The 20,241-nt window shown below is 43.7% G+C and overlaps 1 protein-coding gene and 1 long non-coding RNA gene across 2 annotated transcripts in view; one reads left to right on the forward strand and one right to left on the reverse strand.

Annotated features, from left to right (window-relative positions):
* RSBN1L (round spermatid basic protein 1 like) overlaps positions 1 to 4,113 on the reverse strand; it is a 97,809-nt gene extending 93,696 nt beyond the window's left edge. The window contains exon 1 of the mRNA XM_055283461.2: positions 3,481 to 4,113. Coding sequence (XP_055139436.1) covers positions 3,481 to 4,066 — 586 coding nt within the window. The 5' untranslated portion in view covers positions 4,067 to 4,113. The remainder of the gene's footprint in view (positions 1 to 3,480) is intronic.
* On the forward strand, positions 4,089 to 18,238 carry LOC134736915 (uncharacterized). Its single transcript, XR_010121398.1, has 3 exons — positions 4,089 to 4,638; positions 8,694 to 8,799; positions 17,647 to 18,238. It is a non-coding gene; the product is annotated as an uncharacterized lncRNA (long non-coding RNA).
* The last annotated feature ends 2,003 nt before the right edge of the window (positions 18,239 to 20,241 follow it).

Raw genomic sequence — 20,241 nt, forward strand, 5'->3', positions numbered from 1 at the left:
AGACACCCATCCCTTTGACATCACTCACATTTATATACCTCAAATTATTTGATTCTAAGAAAAGCTGCTATTTTCATTAGAGTTAAATCCTGCAACTACACTTTCAAGACAAAAATTCAGTGAAATGCTGGTTTTGTCTTGAAATACTTCACAGGGTCATTTTAAGGAAAAAAGTTAACAAATACAAAGCAAAAGTACTAACAAAAATTAGAAGATCTATACAAATTTTACTGGTTACTGGAGTCAGTGAAGGCACATTGATAGCTAATGAAATATTTGTGTTGTTTGCCATAAAATAATTCTAAATTTTGGATACCCTTGGTATATGTCCACTTTTACTTTCCACACTTACCAATTCTACAATTTATTCAGTCTTACAGGAATACTAACTCTTCAGTAAATTACCTCCATAAGCACTAAAATCAGGTTATTTTCTGGTTTTAAAAATCTAAAATGTTGGCCGGGCACGGTGGCTCACGTCTGTAATCTCAGCACTTTGGGAGGCCAAGGCAGGCGGATCACAAGGTCAGGAGTTTGAGACCAGCCTGGCCAACATGGTGAAACCCCCTCTCTACTAAAAATACAAAAATTAGCCAGGCGTGTTGGCGAGTGCCTGTAATTCCAGCCACTCGGGAGGCTGAGGCAGGAGAATTGCTTGAACTCGGGAGGTGGAGGTCGCAGTGAGCCTAGATCACGCCACTGCACTCCAGCCTGGGCAACAAGAGCGAGAGACTCTGTTTCAAAAAAAAAAAATCTAAATTGTTTTGCACTTTTCCTTCTTATAAGAAATTTAACTTTTACTTGGTGAGTCAAGCTATCACGCGAGTCAGCTACAGCACTATGATTAGATGGCCTTAGAGATTGTGAGGCATCAGGCCCTGGTACTAAATGGAGCCATATTAGTATACTTTCATAATTCTCTTGTTCATCATTCTTAACTTTCATATCTGTCAATGATCCTTCCTCTATCAGCATTCACCCATCTTTCAATTAGTTATAGGGTTAAAAAAATTAATAACTATGCTTCAGACTCAAATAACATTTACTAAATACCCTGCCAGGCCCTTTCATACACATGCTTTCATTTAACCCAAATACATTCTGTTAGAATTGTCACCAATGTAAAAATAAAGCAGTTCTGACTTAGAACTTTTTAAAAGCCCTACTATTAATACAAGAGCTTAATTGTTTAATCAAATTGGGGTGCAGGCTAGGTCTTTCGGGTGTGTGTGGTTCAGTTTTGTTGAGAGAGAATCTCTTCCTTGTTTAGGTGTCTTTATAGCTAATGTCTGGTTCTGAATCAGACTGTTCAATCAGCCAGCTGTGGATAATTGAGGGGTTACTGAACCATGCACAGCCAACTCAGGGCAACATTAAAAAGAGGTATATACCTAAACAAACACTTGGTCACCCATTCACTAAGATTTTTACAAAAAGCACAGAGAAATGAGCATTGTATTGCAAATTAGGACTTTCATATTTGCAATTATATCTATAATAAAGGCATGTATGTATTCTTGCTATACCACTTATTAATACCGCTATTTAAGAATCTTCTTAATTCGTTAAAACAGAACCTCAATTCAGTTAAATCCAAACTTTAGAAAGATATAAGTATTCCCCAAGTTACAAGGGAAAAATTTTCACCATTAAATTTACCAAGACACAGAAAAGCAATCTTTTTCTCTGATAGTTTTTCCTCAACAAGATAGCATTTGTGTCTGAAAAAAATGAAAGTCTTACAGTAGTATTAGTATCTTGTCACTACTCCAAAAAACCCACATAGGTCATGGGAAAAGATCATTCCCACATCTTAATGTAAAACCTATCACTGTTTATATCCAGGATTAATAATATTAGTGTTAACCCTCAAAAGAAGGATTCTAAATGTAATTGAAAAGACTATAAAAATTCCTCTTTAACAGCCATTTCACTTTAAGGACCATTTGTGTACTCCACATTTTAAGTTAGAATTGTTAAAGAATGCTTACTTATTTCTTCTCAAATATTCCACTACTCCAACTGTGTAATACTCATATCCACTTCCTCTTTCAGAGAACTTAGAGCAAATGTGCAGTTTACACACCACAAACACTAGTGATGATACCAAGCTGCATATGGACAAACTTCCAGGCACTTATCTCCTAAATTTTACATATAATTGTTAAAACAAAATAGCTTTAAAATACTAACCACCTGGAATTCCTGACTAAAAGTACCATAAATCCCATCCTCAAAGCCACTTTCCTAGAAGCAACACTCCCGGAAGCTGAAAGATATTTACATTGCACCAGAGTCCCTGATGGCTATGCTTAGATGTTAGAGCTTCGCTACAGGCAAAAAATATCAAGGAAGAAGTGACACTATTGCTACATGCATGCACATGCAGCATGTTTTAAGTTGTGAAAACAAACCATTATAATCCAAACAGAGAATTTTTCATGATCTGAGCTACTGTTAGATCAGCAATGCTAAAACTGCTTGACATTTCTTTTTCTAAAAAACAAAAAGTTATCTGATAACACTGTGTAGCAGTGTACATTTATAATAATTATGCGCTTTAAGCTTGCGATCACATAAAGATTTGATTTTCAACTAGTCTGTATGCTGCACTATTGTCAGATCATTGTGTATCCGCAGCTGAAGTGGTGGAAACACCTGAAAAATTATACTAGCCTACATTTAAAAACAAAACTGACCCTGTCTGACAAGAACCCTTAAGAATTTGCCTTTTTCTAATGCTCAAACATTCTGCAGCCGCTTGATCTGGCCAAAAATCGTCAAAGCTCCTGGCTTTACCATTTGCTGCAGGGAAAAAAAGAATATGGCTGAAAATTTTTTCAGAAGGGTGGTATTTCAAACAGGACCAGCCAAAACACTTAAGAATACGCAGCGGAGAGTAGGGCGCAGGGAGGGTACCTTACGAAACAGCGCACTCCGGGCCCTGCACGCTACCTCATTTCCCTAATAGGGATGAAAAGCTCAGGCCTCTGGTAGCTTCCAGCTGACGCCAGTGCTCTCTCCACACCCCTTTTTTGACAGGATTATCCCGGGTTGAACGCTGTGTCACAAATACGAATTCCAGCGACCACGTCTAAATGGTCTAACAATCAATCAAGCATCTTTTATAAGACCAAACCCTTCCCCATCCCGTTCCCTCCATCTCTCTCTCCCTAGCCAAACAAACCTAGGGGAGTCCTCAAGACGGATTTTCACAAATCTTACAGCGCACTAACTGGGAGGAAGAAACAATACAGAAAATAAGAGTGTCGGCCATCCCCCTCTCTGCAACCGAAATTACAGGCTCCATTTCCTGTCCCCTTGGGAACTGCAAAATCCTCTGCTGAAAACCGGACGCCTCGCGGCCCGTCCAGGCCGGCGCACGCGGCCGCCGCGCTCCCCCTTCCCGGGCCCCGTGGGCGCCAGGGGGCGGCGGGGACCTGCGGCGCCCTCCCCTCCCCCTCCCCGCACGGCACCCACCTCGGGGCAGCGGCTTCACCTCCCCGTTCTCCTCCCGGGAGGCCCCGCCGGCCTCTCGGGCCCCGCCGAGACCGTGCCTCCTCCTCTCCTTCTCCCGCTTCTCCTTAGGTCTGCGCGACTTGGCGTTAGCCGAGGCAGCGGCGGCGGCGGCGGGCAGGAGGAGATGGGGAGGCTGAGCGTGCAGCAGCGTAGGAGGGACCAGCAGTTTGCGCGGCACCGGCTGAGACAAGGAAGCGGAGGCTGAGGACGGAACGGCCGTGCCAGCGGAGAAAGAGAAACTGCTCCGAGAAGAGGACGGGGAGGGAGCAGCAGATAGAGGGGCAAAGCTCCAAGAAGCGGGGCTGCCATAGCTCTGAGGCGAAGGTGCTGCTGGCGGCTGCAGCTGCCTGCTGTTCCCGCCGCTGCCCCCTTCTCCGTTCACTCTCCGCGGTGCCTTCTTCTCCTCAGTCCGGACCTTCTTGGCGGACAGAGAACCCGGAGGGTCCCGGGAGGAGGGTTGCAGCTTGCCAAACGGTTCTTTCTCCGAGACGGTGGCGGTGGGGGCCGCGGCAGCGACACAGTGCACGGGGCTCGGCGGTTCCGCCATTTTGCGCTCCTGTTGTATTTACTCTCCTCCGCTAGCCGGCGCGGGGCAGGGGGCGGGCCCTCCGCGAGGGGTAGGGAAGGGGCGGAGCGGCCAGGCCACCGGCCGGGACCTCCATTGGGCGAGCCACGCTGAGGGATCCACCTAAGAGCCAATCAAAGGCACAAACATCAGACGCAGGGGCGGGATCGCCATAGGGACCCTCTTTGGAGGTCAGAGCCCGGCGGGGTGCGGCTAGTGGCGGAGCGCACTGCGAGGGGAGGGATTTCCACTGTCGCTGGCGTGAACTCGAGTGCCCGGTGGATATCAGGGAAGAATCCCCGCCCCAGACCTCCAGATCTGCCATGGCCGAGGTAGCGATCGTCTCTGCTGCAACGAAGACTGTTTTAACTTGTACCACTTTGCCTTCCATTTTTCCTGGGGTGCCTCTCACCCTGCATCTGCGCCTTCAGAAAGCTGGATTTCGGGAATGCTCACTTAAGAAGAGAAAAAATTGCCGGGAATCAAGTCCTTCTTTTTGTTAGTCGGTAGTCGATTGATGGGAAGTGTTCAAAATCATTTGATGTGGTGACAAGGTACGTTATTATTGCTAGATCATGTGCTGTAATCCATTGAAGGAGATAACTTCCAGCAAGTCTAGAACTTTCGTATTACTTACAAGCTTGAAGGTGAAAGAGTCTCCCTGTGTTTGGAGACTTTTGAACTGTTGTGACTAGACCCTTAAGATTTTTAATTTATGTATTTATTGAGGCGGAGTTTTTGCTCTGTTGTCGAGGCTGGAGTGCAGTGGCGCGATCTGGGCTCACCGCAACCTCCGCCTCCCAGATTCAAGCGATTCTCCTGCCTCAGCCTCCCCAGTAACAGGGAGTACAGGCGTCCGACACCATGCTTGGCTAATTTTTGTGTTTATTAGAGACGGGGTTTCACCATGTTGGCCAGGCTGGACTCGAACTCCTGATCTCAGGTGATCAGCCCACCTCCGCTTCCCAAAGTGCTGGGATTACAGGCGTGAGCCACCATGTGCGGCCTTAAGATTCAAATTTTATAATAATTATTATAGCCGGGCGCGGTGGCTCACGCCTGTAATCCCAACACTTTGGGAGACCGAGGCGGGCAGATCACGAGGTCAGAAGTTCGAGACCAGCCTGACCAACATGGTGAAACCCCGTCTCTACTAAAAATGCAAAAATTAGCTGGGCATGGAGGCGCGCACCTGTAATCCCAGCTACTCGGGAGGCTGGGGCAGGAGAATCGCTTGAACCCAGGAGGCGGAGGTTGCAGTGAGGCGAGATCGCGCCACTGCACTCCAGCCTGGGCGACGGGGCAAGACTCCGTCTCAAAAAATAATAATAATTATTATTATTATAACTTAGACTTGCCAAGAAAAATTCGTTGGCGATTATTTATAGATGTTTGAAAAGCAAGAATTGTGTTTTTAGGTTTCTGTATTTTAGCATTTAGTAAGCACGCTGCGGGTGATGTTTTGTAAGCATGTGCTTTGATTTTTGCTTCGAAAATAAGCAATTTGGGGTGATGGGTTTTAGCTTAAAAGATAAGGAATGTGGCCGGGCGCGGTGGCTCACACCTGTAATCCCAGCACTTTGGGAGGCCAAGGCAGGCAGATCACAATGTCAGGAGTTCGAGACCAGCCTGGCCAACATAGTGAAACCCCGTCTCTACTAAAAATACATAATTAGCTGGGCGTGGTGGCACACGCCTGTAGTCCCAGCTACTCTGGAGGCTGAGGCAGAAGAATCCCTTGAATCTGTAAAAAGCAGAGGTTGCAGTGAGCCGAGTTCGTGCCATTGCACTCCACCTGGGGTGACAGTGCCTATTTACTCATTTTTTTAAGAATATTTTTTAGAATTTTTTTTTTTGTCCAAGAGCGGTGGGTGGCTCACGCCTGTAATCCCAAGACTTTGGGAGGCGGTGGTGGGTGGATCACCTGAGGTCAGGAGTTTAAAACCAGCCTGACCAACATGGTGAAACCCCGTCTCTACTAAAAATACAAAAAAAATTAGCCAGGCGTGGTGGTGCATGCCTGTAGTCCCAGCTCCTCCGGAGGCTGAGACAAAAGAATCGCTTGACCCCTGGAGGTGGAGGTTGCAGTGAGCCAAGATCGTGCCACTGCACTCCAGCCTGGATGACAGTGAGACTCCATCTCAAAAAAAAAAAAGAAAGTTTTGGAGTCAAATTTAATATTGGTTTATGGACTTATTTTTATGTGCCTCAAATTTTTTAAAGTCATAAAAGTAATATGTGACATGAAAACTTTCTAATTGGAATTGACTGGCAGCAGATGTCTTCAAGAAAATTAGCATTGGTGGGAGAGTGGACTGAGTGGATTAGGCTAGAAATCATCTGCTAACGCACTAGTTTTGTGACCTTAGTCAGGCTGCTTCACTTGTTAGGACCTCTGTTTTCTTACCTGTTAAGTTAGCAAATTTGATTACGTGATCACTAAGGTCCCTTCCACACTCAACTTATGCCATATTCAAGAAGCTTTTCAAAATTACACCGAAACCATTACAGTTGAATTCATTTTTTAATTGTTGGCCCTCCTGATCTAGAAAAGTGTCTCTAACATACATTAATGTAGTGCCTGGAAACTTGCACCACTCATTCCCTGATCTCTAGCACACAGGTCTGGAAAATCGGACTTCTTAAGAGCCCAGTTAAACTATACCCTTGCCTGCATGAATTTGTTACTCCTTGCATTACATGATACTCTCATGCACTGTTATTAGGCCTGGCACTAAATTTGTAGAGCCTAAGCAAGAGTGTGGCTATGGAGGTCCACACACCATCTGTCTAAATATTTAAAAAATAAATCAAGGTAACAAACTATTATATAAAATACATTCTATTCTACTACCTTGACAGATCCACTTTCATATGATCTGGAAGTCCATGTTTTAATTTAGAGTTCTCAGAGTCCCTGGACTGACCCCATTCTCCTCCCATCCCCAACTTCACCTGCCACACCGAAAGGCCGTACATGCACCCAACATGTCCAGGTGTACGTCCATATCCCCACCCCTCCGCAAATGGTAATGTACAATCGGCAGCTCACTCTGCCCTCAGATCTAGCCAGTCTAAAAGAGGAGTGCAGGCTCCAGGCAGGCAATGGCCCCTGACCTCATGGGCTCCTTGTCCTTTACAGCAAGAGGAGGGCCAAGTAAACAGAGGCCCCTTACCCAGATCTAAAGACAGGACTTGTCTGTTATAAAACGTGCGCAACTATCTCTTTTCTGTCTTGTGTAATTAGCCATTCCCTTTCAACTAGATTAGTCTTGTCAGCACTTAACTGGCAGAGGTTTTCTACCACTATCACCAATTGCTTTTAGCATAATCTCTTTATAATCTCATATAGGTTTTCCATTCTACAGCTAGAAAGCTCTTTTCAAAACCTTGGCCGGGTACAGTGGCTCATGCCTGTAATCCTAGCACTTTGGGAGGCCGAGGCAGGCAGATCACCTGAGGTCAGGAGTTCGAGACCAGCCTAGCCAACATGGTGAAACTTTGTCTCTACTAAAAATACAAAAATGAGCTGGGCATGGTGGCATGTCCTTGTACTCCAGCTACTCGGGAGGCTGTGGTGGAGAATTGCTTGAATCTGGGAGATGGAGGTTGCAGCGAGCCAAGATCACGCCACTGCACTCCAGCCTGTGCAACAGAGTGAGACTCCGTCTCAAAAAAGGAAAGAAAAAACGAAAAAAACCTGGATCTGACCATCTCTCTTGCCTTGCTTCAGACCTGAAGTCAATGGCTTTCATTGCTCTCGGGACAAAAAGCAAAATCCTTAATGTGTCCTATAAGACCTTTCATGATCTATCCCCTTCTTCTGTTTCAAAGTAAAAGGTCTTTAATCTCCAGAGCCCACCATGTTGTCTTTCAACATAGGAACATTGCATATGTGGTTCTCTCTACTTGACATGCTTTTTCCTTTGGCTGTTGCCTATGTGGTGATTTGGATAATGAACATAAGGGAGGCAGATATCATGAATACCTTCTATATTTCTAACCAGCAAAACTTGGACAGTGGTACCATTCCCTGAGCCAAGAAACAGTGGAAGAGTGACAAGTTTCAGGTACTCTTCGACCTTGGACCTGTTGAACATGACGTGCCTTTTCTCATCTCCATTCCTTTCTGCTTTTCGGTCCTTGGTGTTGACGACTCACTGGTTATCTCTTGCTTCCTTTTCCATTTCATTCTCTGTAACAGCTCTACCGAAAGCATACTACCCTACCTACCCTACACCCTGCTTCTCCACCTTTTTTTTTTTTTTTTTTTTTGAGTTCAGGTCTCAGCTCTATCACCCAGGCTAGAGTGCAGTGGCAGGTTCACAGCTCGCTGCAGCCTTGACCTCCTGGGCTCAAGCATTCCCCCCACCTCAGCCTCCCGAGTAGCTGGGAATAAGACATGCGCCACCATACCCACCTAATTTTTGTATTTTTGTAGAGACAGGGTTTCGCCATGTTGTTGCCCAGGCTGGTCGAGAACTCCTGGGCTCAAACACTCTGACCACCACGGTCTCCCAAAGTGCTAGGATTACAGACATGAGCCAGCATACCCAGCTGAAACTGGGTCTTTTATAAAGAACAGAAATTTATTTTCTCACAATTCTAGGGGCTGGGAGCCCAAGATCACGGCACTGGCAGATTCATTTGTTTGATATGGGCCACATCCTCCTGAGGGGAGGAACATATTGGCTTCACATGGTAGAAGGCAGAAGGTAAGCAAGCTGAAGGCTTCATGAGGCCTCTTTTATCTTATTTATTTTGAGACAGAATCTTGTTTTGTCGCCCATGCTGAAGTGCACTGGCGCAACTGCAGCCTCGACCTCCTGGACTAAAGTGATCCTACCACCTCAGCCTCCCAGGTAGCTAGGACTTCAGACACTCGCCATAACTCCCAGCTAATTTTTGTTTGTGTTTTGTAGAGATGGGGCCTCACTGTGTTACCTAGGCTGGTCACAAACTCCTGGGCTAAAGTGATCCACTTGCCCATGAAGCCTCTTGTAATCCCATAAACCTCATTCACAAGAGAGCAACCCTTCTGGCCTAAACACCTCTTAAAGGCCCCAATCTTAATACCGTTACATTGGCCATTAAGTTTCAACACCTGAATTTTGGAGGGGACACATTGAAACCATAGCAATGGGTAAAAAATAATAAGTCAGAGTCAGGTTGAATGTGAGATAACAAGAAGTGGAGGGAACTATAGAAAACTGGGAATATGATGTGTTTTCTACAATATACATTTGTGTTTCTCAGCTCTCGCTGCTCGTTCCCTTATGAAAATAGTGGTCCTACTTGCTAAATATATAGATTTTTTTAATGGGAAGTTTCCTAAAACACTATGCAAGCCAAACAAAACATCTGTGAGTCAGATATAACCCACAGACTAGCAGGCTGACTTCTGATCTAGAAAGGAGTAGCTTCGTTTTGTTAAGATCGTTTTTAAGAGTTTTGTTTGTTTTAATTCACAACCCTATCTTTGTCCGTTGCTGCAATAGATGCTAATCAAATATATTCAAACTTCCAGCCATAACAAATGTGTGTTAGCAGTGCTTAGAGCTGTCCTCTGTACAACCTAGAATTTGGTTTCTCTGCACATGACATCCTTCTGCCTTTCTGAGCTGAACTGCATTTTCACTCTGCACATGTATTATCCTCTGGCCTTGTCCAGGTTCCTGATCCCCTTGTATAAAGAAAGCAGTTATTTGGCCCTTGTACTTTATGCAGCCATGTACTAACCTTAAAGACATTTCTGGCCGGGTGCGGTGGCTCACGCCTATAATCCCAGCACTTGGGAAGGCCGAGGCAGGTAGATCATGAGGTCAGGAGTTTGAGACCAGCCTGGCCAACAAGGTGAAACCTCGTCTCTCCTAAAAATATGAAAAAATTAGCCAGGCGTGGTGGCACGCGCCTATGATCCCAACTACTCCAGAGGCTGAGGCAGGAGAATCGCTTGAACCTGGGAGGCGGAGGTTACAGCCAGGCAAGACTGTGCCATTGCACTCTAGCCTGGGTGACAGGGCGAGATTCCGTTTCAAAACAAACAAACAAAAAAGGACATTTCTTCTGCCCTTATGGCGTAGATATCTCAAAGCTCTACCTCCACCACATTGAGCTGCTCTTTTTTTTTTTTTTTTTTTTTTGAGACAGAATTTGGCCCTTGTTGCCCAGGCTGGAGTGCAATGGCACGATCTTGGCTCACCGCAACCTCTGCCTCCCGGGTTCAAGTGATTCTCCAGCGTCAGCCTCCCGAGTAGCTGGGATTACAGGCATGTGCCACCACACCTGGCTAATTTTTTGTATTTTTAGTAGAGACGGGGCTTCTCCATGTTGGTCAGGCTGGTCTCGAACTCCCGACCTCAGGTGATCTGCCCACCTTGGCCTCCCAAAGTGCTGGGATTACAGGCATAAGCCACCATGCCTGGCCGACCTGCTCATCTTTATGTGTCTTTCTCATTTGAATCAATCAATCATTGGCCAGTTGTAAAGGCTGGTACTCTGCTTTCAGAAAACCTGAAACCTTTAAACTTTCATGCTGTCAGTTCCAGTGTAGTCCATACTCTAGCACAGGGGCCAGCAAACTTTTTCTGTAAACAGACATATAGTAAATATTTTAGGTTTTGCAGACCTAAAATATTTGTAAATATTTTAGGCTTTGTGGTCTCTGTGGAAGCTGCTGCTCATAGCACAAAAGCAGCCATAGACAAGATATAAAGGAATGGGCATGGCTGTGTTCCAATACAACTTTATGGAAATAGGAGACAGGATGGATTTGGCCTGTAGGTCATAGTTTGCTAGCTCCTATGAATTTTGGTTTTTGTTTTGTTTTTTTCTATTTTTGAGATGGAGTCTCACTCCGTCGCCCAGGCTAGAGTGCAGTGGCGCAGTCTCAGCTCACTGCAACCTCTGCCTCCCAGGTTCAAGCAATTCTCCTGCCTCAGCCTCCCAAGTAGCTGGGATTACAGGCACCCGCCACCATGCCCGGCTAATTTTTGTATTCAATACATTGTTTTTCAGGCTAGGTGCAGTGGCTCACTCCTGTAATCCCAGCACTTTGGGAGGCCGAGGTGGGCAGATTGCCTGAGGTTGGGAGTTCGAGACCAGCCTGGCCAACATAGTGCAACCCCATCTCTACTAAAAATACAAAAAATTAGCCAGGTGTGGTGGTGTGCACCTGTAATCCCTGCTACTTGGGAGGCTGAGGCAGGAGAATCACATGAACCTGGGAAGTGGAGATTGCATTGAGCCATTGCACTCCAGCCCAGGCGACAGTGTGAGACTCTGCCTCAAAAATAAATAAATAAATAGTTTTTCTGTTATTGGCTCCCTAATTTATATCTTTAAACCTGACTGCTCCTCTGTGTTTGTGACCTAACTACTCCACATCTTCCACAGCTATGTCAGCACTTAAAACTCAGCATATCTATGACAGAGACTGCTCATTTCCTGCCAAGTATCTGTTTCTCCCTTCTCCCTTATTACCTGATCCCTTAATTCATTGAGATTGCAAAGTATCTAGCTAAGAAAAAAAAAAAAAAGTTGCTTACCCTTCTTTCTCTTAGGGATAGCAATGAGATGTCAGGGAAAGTCTTTGGGTGAGGTTTTCAGGGAAGCTCCTGGGTGAAGAGGAGAGGAAACCCCGTTCTCTCTTTCCTGAAATTTGGAGAAGGCGACGTGGGGCAGTAATTATGAAGATTGTAAGCTTTCAGCTCATATTTTGCTTATTCAACGTTTCAGGTAATTCAGGTAAACTGAATTCTCAACTCTTTATTTTTCTGAGACCAAGTCTCACTCTGTTACCCAGGCTAGAATGCAGTGGCGTGATTTTAGCTTACTGCAGCCTCTGCCTCCTGGGTTCAAGCAATTCTCCCACCTCAGCCTCCCAAGTAGCTGGGATTACAGGCATGCACCACCACGCCCAGCTAATTTTTGTGTTTTTAGTACAGACGGGGTTTCACCATGTTGGCCAGGCTGGTCTCGAACTCCTGGCCTCAAGTGATCCACCCACTTCAGCCTCCCAGAGTCCTGGAATTACAGGCGTCAGCCGCCATGCCCAGCCAAATTCTCACCTCTTAACCAGAAAATTGTCTTACAACAAATATAGCCTAACCACTTGCTCAACCACAGTCTTCTTTCCAGTTTGAATGTGTGCTTAAGGAGAGCAAACTGGGGGAAAATAAACTTGAAAATTGTAGTAGAGGGATCAGCCACTGCCTAAAGGCTTCTCTGAAGAGCCATTAGCAGCCACACAGCAGGAAGCAAAAGGTAGAGAGAGTAAAAGGGGCCAAAGAGAGTAAACAAACTATCCATAAATGTCTCTCCTGGGGTTAATTATGCTGCCAGAATTTCCATATGGAAGAACATCAGCTCATTTTGATACTTATTTTAGGAAAGGGATAGGAGGCCTATAAAATGTGTATCAGGAGCCTTATTCCATAATGTAAATCTCTGAAAAGAAAAGCTTAAGTTTTGTGGTTATTTAAAAAAAAAAAAAGGTTTGTGGTTCCAGTGAATTCTCCAGGAAGAGGAAGCTATTTTAGGGAAGAACTGGTAGGTAGGGAGTAAAGTGTGTTTATCCACACCTTGAAGCCTAGGTCTGGCAAAGAAATGTAAGGAAAAACGATAGACTCATAGAATGTCTGAACTGCAAATGCAGCCCTGTACGTAATTTGTGAATTTTCTTTATTGTCCTTTACTTTCTTTTTGAACAGTGAATAACCTCCAGAATAACCATTCTTGGCTTCACAGTTTGAGCCACACTGTCAGACCACTTGTGGTTAAGAGGATAGTGTTTACTGAGTGCCTTGTGTATCTCTTACGTTTGTGGGTGTTATCCATCATCCCAGTTCTACAAAGCTTTCCAAGGCATTCTTCAAAACTGAGCTGGAATTTCGTGTTTATTCTGACTCTACACCAGTTTTCTTTCTAATATATCCTATTTTGCAAGAGGAAGCAGAAGTCTAAAGCATCAAAATGTTAAATCCAGACATTGGTCAAGCCTCTTTAAAAGTTTAAGTTAATTAAAGTTTTATGTTCAGAAAATAGGCATTCAAAAAAGATGCAGTGTTTCTTAGAGTGCTGGTAAATTCCAGTGCTTTTATCTCATAGAAAAGAACAGGTTTGAATGTGTCCCCGAAAGTTGTGTGTCCCCAGAGTTCATGGGTTAGAAACTTAATCTCTAATGCAACAGTGTTCAGAAGTGGGACCTTTAAGAGGTGATTAGGTCATGAGGGCTCTGCCCTCGTGAAAGGATTAATGCCATTATCCAGGAGTAGATTAGTTTTTACAGGATCGGGTTCCTGGTAACTGATAACCCACAGTTAGAAGAGTGCAGTTTTGTACAAATACTGCACATGCCAGTAGAGCCAACAAATTGCAAAACTATGACTGTCACAAAGTTATTTCATAATTTTAATTTTGCAGATTCTGCTTTGAAAAGCTTGTCTGTATGATTTACGTACAGTGCCTTGAGGTAACAATATGATGATATCCTAATATATATTTTGCCTCAGATTCAAGTGCTGGCCCTTCTTGATTCCCCTCAAATTAATAACTACTTCTATACCATTAGTTTGAAAATAGATGAATAATTAAAACAGCTAAAGACCCATCAAGGAAATAACCACTCTTTTATTTAACTTTTAAAGCTAACCCAGTAAGTCCCTTTGCATGTAATGCCTATTCTAAGGATTTTAATCCTAATCTTTTCCCTATTTAATCCCTATAATTGAATTCAATGGGTGGAAAATACTAAGTTCTAATGTCACTGGGAGTTTTCTGCTAGTGAAAGTGTAGAATAAGGAGGTACAAATCAGATACCAGGAAACCTTGAATATCAAGGCCTGAAACCTGAAGTAAAGGTTTGCCACACCCAGCTTTGACGACATAAGATGGACAAGTGCAAATGCAAGATAAAGGTGGTATGCTTTCTATTTGTTAAGTTCTTTTAACCATCAGTGGGGTTTCTCCTGAAATCTTAATCTTGCCATCTGAGCTTGCAGATACTGCCAGTATGCCTTACTCATCACTTTCATCTATATCAAATATGTGAATAGTCTGGACACCCAGTTACTTTAGTTTCCTTACAGTAAACTGGCAGTACATGTCATAGATCCTAGAGGCCCACAGTTTCTCTTAAAAGCTGTTTTAATGGGCTGGGCGCAGTGGCTCACCCCCGTAATCCTAGCACTTTGGGAGGCTGAGGCAGGTGGATCAGCCTGGCCAACATGTCGAAACCCTGTGTCTACTAAAAGTACAAAAATTAGCTGGGCGTGATTGTGCGCACCTGTAATCCCAGCTACTTGGGAGGCTGAAGCAGGAGAACAGCTAGAACCCGGAGGGCGGAGGTTGCAGTGAGCCTAGATCACGCCACTGCACTCCAGCCTGGGCAAAAGAGCAAGAATCTGTCTCAAAAAAAAAAAAGTTCACTTGATGATGCCAACTGAAGTGATTCAATGGTTGTAGGGAAAGAAGCCTAAAATAATGCAGCACCAATATAAACTGCAGTACACAATTATAATGTAGGGTATTTGTGAATGAATAAATGGGGATTAAATACCTTTTTTTTTTTTTTTTTTTGAGACAGGGCCTTGCTCTGTCACCCAGGCTGGAGTGCAGTGGTGCGATCTCAGCTCACTATAACCTCTGCCTCCTGAGTAGCTGGGACTACAGGCACGCGCCAACACACCCAGCTTATTTTTGAATTTTTTGTAGACAGGGTTTCGCCATGTTGGCCAGGCTGGTCTCAAACTCCTGACCTCCAGTGATTCGCCTGCCTCGGCCTCCCAAAGTGCTGGGATTACAGGCATGAGCCACGGTACCCAGCCTAAATACCATTTTTCTTTTTTTTGAGGCGGAGTCTCGCTCTGTCGCCCAGGCTGGAGTGCAGTGGCACGATGTCGGCTCACTGCAAGCTCCGCCTCCCGGGTTCACACCATTCTCCTGCCTCAGCCTCCCGAGTAGCTGGGACTATAGGCTCCCGCCACCACACCCGGCTAACTTTTTGTATTTTTAGTAGAGACGGGGTTTCATCGTATTAGTCAGGATGGTCTCGATCTCCTGACCTCGTGATCTGCCTGCCTCGGCCTCCCAAAGTACTGGGATTACAGGCCTGAGCCACCGCGCCCGGCCCTAAATACCATTTTTGATGTTCCAAATAGAGGCATCAAAAAGAAAAACCCAAATATGTTAGTGGGAAATGATTTTTTGTTGATGATGTGAAAGGTAGTGTTATTTTTATTTCTATCAGCAGACTAATGTCTCTGACCACTTATGACAATTGAAAGCATAAGTCCTATTTATATATATATTGCCTCTCTCCCCCATAATCTGTTATATTTATAGTAACATTGTAATAGTTTTTTGTGGGTGGTCTTTTGTTTGTTTGCTTGCTTTTACTAGTCAATGACATTATTTTCTACGGTTTCTTTATTCCTTGGTATATTACCACTTACGCTAAAGGTTCTTCCCTCACCATCCATTTATGGATTCACTTCTTCAGTATATTGTCAAGTAATTATTAAATAGTCTGCTTTTGGCTGGGCACAGTGGCTCTTGCCTGTAATCCTAGCACTTTGGGAGGCCAAGACAGGAGGATCACGAGGTCAGGAGTTCGAGACCAGCATGGCCAACATAGTGAAACCCCGTCTCTACTAAAAATACAAAAAAAAAATTAGCTAGGTGTGGCAGTGTGCACCTGTAATTTCAGCTACTCAGGAGGCTGAGGCAGGAGAATCGCTTGAACCCAAGAGGCAGAGGTTTCAGTGAGCCGAGATCAAACCATTGCACTCCAGCCCAGGCGACAGTGCAAGACTCTATCTCAAAAAAAAAAAAAAAAAAAAAAAAAAAAAAATATATATATATATATATATATATATAGTCTGCTTTTTCTTATTTTCCACACATATTAAGTGTTTAGTCAGTAAATACTTACACCTACCTGTTGCCAGGCACTAGGCTAAGTGCTAGAATATAGCAAGAGATAAGGCAGACATGGTCTCTGTCCTCATGGAGTTAACTTTAATCACAAGATCTGTTTCCAAATAATCTGTTGTTTAAGACTGTGTTGTTGGGGTGAGGGGGGAGGGATAGCATTGAGAGATATACCTAATGCTAAATGACAAGTTAATGGGTGCAGCACACCAAGATGGCACATGTACCCTAAAACTTAAAGTATGTAACAAACCTGCCAGTTGTGCACATGTACCCTAAAACTTAAAGTATAATTTAAAAAAAAGACTGTGTTGCTCTGTTGTTCAAGACTTTTATTGTTGTTCATCCCATTTATTACTGATGACAATCAAACAGTATTAAGTGTCTACAATGTGCCCAGCACTCTGTGACAATGTAATTGATAATATAATGAGATTAGTAAGCAAAGAACACGGGGAAAGACTTTCTAGGCTGAGGAACAAGCGTTTGGAAAGAGATTGAGAGTAATGACACATTCAATGTGGTATTGTTTGTGAGAAGTTCATTGTGGTTCAAGGATAAGGGACACGAAGTGCCATAAAAGGAGAGGGCTCTCTAAAATGGGTGAGAGCCAGATTGTGTAAAGTGTTGTTCTTGACTGCGTTGGCATGCTGAGGAGTCAGTAAATACCTTTTGTTAACTTAAAGGCCTTAATGAGGAAGAGTGAAAAATGTTCACGTAACCATTTTCACTTCCTGCTCATTCCTCACAGGCTTCACCAGGTACTGCTTTCTAACTTGAGCTGGCCATTTCCACATTTCAGATAGGACCGATTTGCCTTTTAACTACCCATGTAATGCTTAAACACTGTTGCCGGTATCACAGCTTTCCTTCAAAACAAGTAATATTAGGGACACTTGAAATTTGGGAATTAGATTTACCCTTGCTGTTACTAAATAATTGTCAGAATTTTAAATGTCATATTCATTTTACACAACTAATCTCTTTAGCTTTCCTATTTATATTCCTACTTATGATTACTTGTAATTCTCATCTGAAAGCATTAAAATATTTTGAAAGTAAGACAGTAAAATTGTGAAATACTTTGGTATTGGTTACAAAACAGTGCTTAGGTACCTTCTTCCTGATTTTTCTGTATTTTTAAAAAATAAGGCCAGGCACAATGGCAAATGCTTATATTCCCAACCGCCCAGTAAGCTGAAGCAAGAGAATCGCTTGAGCCCAACCTGGGCAACATAGTGAAACCCCAGTCACCAATTAAAAACAAACAAAAAGTATATTCTTTGAAGATATTTTACCACATATACAGAAGCAAACAAAGAGGGGAAGGAATTGTTTAAAATAATGTTAAGCTAAATAAAGTCAAAGAAAATTTAAGTAATAGTTAATAGTTATTGTTATAGAAGAGATCAAGTTACTACCCCATTCTCAAAAAGGAAAATCTGCAAGTAGACTGTGGTGCTAGAGTAAGCTTTTCCTTAATTTCAGAAAGCCTGTATTAAGCATTTACTTTATGCCAAACACCATTTTAGTGACGGGAAATATAAAATAAAACACAGTCCCTGCTCTCAGTGGACTTGTTGTCTAGGGAATGTTAAGTAGAACCACCTGAAATTGCATTGTTTTTGTAGGCCAGCTATCGGTTCCACCTGACATTATATGTGTAAACAGAAATTTGCAATAATAAAGATATGACCAAGGTGCTACGGGGCACTGACAAAACGCTTCATGCTGCCTAGAGCAGTCAGTGAAGGCTCCCCAGAGGAGATGACGTTTGAGCCGAGTTTCAGAAGATGATTGGAGTTTACCACGTGTTCACAGGAAGCAACAAGAATGAGGGCATTCCAGTAGCAGGAGACAGCATGCATAGAGATGCTGAATGAAGAAAGAGCCTAGCGCACGTGGGAAACCGCAAAAGTTCAGACTCGTTGGAATGCTGGAAATGTTGTGAATGACAGGAGATGAGGCTGGCGAGAAAACAGAGGTCAGATTGTGGAAGGTTGTCAAGCCAAAGACTTTGATTTTATTCTTGAGATTGATGAGATGTGTGTAATCCAGGAGTGTGCAAGACAATCTGTAAGGGTTCAGAAAACACACTGCTTCTATATAGAGTTACCTTTGCCTTAACTTGAAAATTTCAAATTGTGTAGGAGTTACAATGCGTATAATTGTTATTATAGTACTGGATCCAAATAATTTATAAATAAATAAATATAGACATAATATGATATATAACAGGTTAAATTGTGTACCTCAAAAATTCATGTTTAAGTTCTAACCCTCATTATCTCAAACTGTGACCTGATTTGGAAATACGATCATTGCAGATGCAATAGTTAATGAGGTCAAGTTAAGAAGCAATAGGAGGCCAGGCATGGTGGCTCACACCTGTAATCCCAGCACTCTGGGGAGGCCAAGGTGGGTGGGTCACCTGAGGTCAGGAGTTCAAGACCAACCTGGGCAACATGGTGAAACTCCATCTCTACTGAAAATACAAAAATTAGGCCAGGCTTGGTGGCTCACACCTGTAATCCCAGCACTTTGGGAGGCCAAGGCGGGCGGATCACCTGAGGTCAGGAGTTCGAGACCAGCCTGGCCAACATAGTGAAACCCCGTCTCTACTAAAAATACAAAAATTATTTTGTATCTTGGTGGCAGACACCTGTAAGTAATCCCAGCTACTCGGGAGGGTGAGGCAGGAGAATCTCTTAAACCTGGGAGGTGGAGTTTGCAGTGAGCCAAGATCACACCACTGCCCTCCAGCTTAGGAGACAGAGCTAGACTCTGTCTCAAACAAACAAGCAAACAAAAGAAAGAAAAAAAGAAGGAGCGATAAGGTGGGCCCCCAATCCCTAATCCAGTATGACTAATGTCCTTCCAAGAACAGAAAATTTGAACAGAAACACACAAACAAGAAGAATACCTATGCCTTTTGAAGGTAAAGGCAGACATTGGGGTAATGCTTTTACAAGCCAAGAAACTCCGAAGGTAGCCAGCAAACTCTCAGAAGCTAGGGGATGGTCCTGGGACAGATTCTCCTCACAGCCCTCAGAAGGAGTCAGTCCCGCTGACACCTTGATCTTGGACTTGTAGCCTCAGGAACTGCGAGGCAAATGTCTGTTGTTTAAACTATCCAGTTTGTGATACTTTGTTACAGCAGCCCTAGCAAATTGAGCTACTTGGTCAAAAACTTCAGGCAACACTGATGAGATGATGTAAAGGCTTTGAAGAGTTGGTTTATGTTTAAGGGTCCAAATTATGAATGTCCTATCTCTATTCAGTCTCTGTATTCAAGAATTGACCTTAGGCCAGGTGCAGTAGTTCACGCCTGTAATCCCAACACTTTGGGATGCCAAGGTAGGAGGATTGCTTGAGGTCAGGAGTTTGAGATCAGCCCTTGTATATTAGTCCGTTCTCATGCTGCTGATAAAGACATACCCAAGACTGGGTAATTTATAAAGAAAAAGAGGTTTAATGGACTCACAGTTCCATGTGGCTGGAGAGGCCTCACAATCATGGCGGAAGGTGAAAGGCATGTCTTAGGTGGCAGCAGATAAAAGAGAAATGAGAGCCAAGTGAAAAGGGAAACCCCTATAAAATCATCAGATCTCGTGAGACTTATTCACTACCATGAGAACAGTGTGGGGAAAGCATCCCCACGATTCAGTTCCCACCGGGTCCCTCCCACCACACATGGGAGTTCTGGGAGCTACAATTCAAGATGAGATTTGAGTGGGGACAAAGCCAAACCATATCACCTTTTCTCTACTAAAAATTAAAATTAAAAAATTAAGCTGGCATGGTACTATATGTCTGTAGTCCTAGCTACTTGGGATGCCAAGGTGGGTGAATTGCTTGAGGCCAGGAGGTTGAGGCTGCAGTGAGTCATGATCATGCCACTGCACTCCAGCCTGGACAACAGAGCAAGGCCCTGACTCAAAAAACAAAAAAACAATAATTTAACTTAAAGTGATGTCTTGACTGCAGTATTTATTCTACTTTTTAAAGCCATTATGGTGGGAAAACAATTTGTTTACATTTGTAGTATAGTTTCTGTTAAAGGTTGAAGAAATTGGGAAATATTTTATCTTTAACTCAAAACAGGATGGTGATATGCAATAGTTTTAGGCAAAAAATATTTACATTTGGCTGGGCACGGTGGCTCACGCTTGTAATCCCAGCACTTTGGGAGGCCGAGGCGGGCGGATCACGAGGTCAGGAGATCG

The sequence above is a fragment of the Symphalangus syndactylus genome, chromosome 6 (assembly GCF_028878055.3).
Source record: "Symphalangus syndactylus isolate Jambi chromosome 6, NHGRI_mSymSyn1-v2.1_pri, whole genome shotgun sequence".
NCBI lineage: Eukaryota > Metazoa > Chordata > Mammalia > Primates > Hylobatidae > Symphalangus > Symphalangus syndactylus.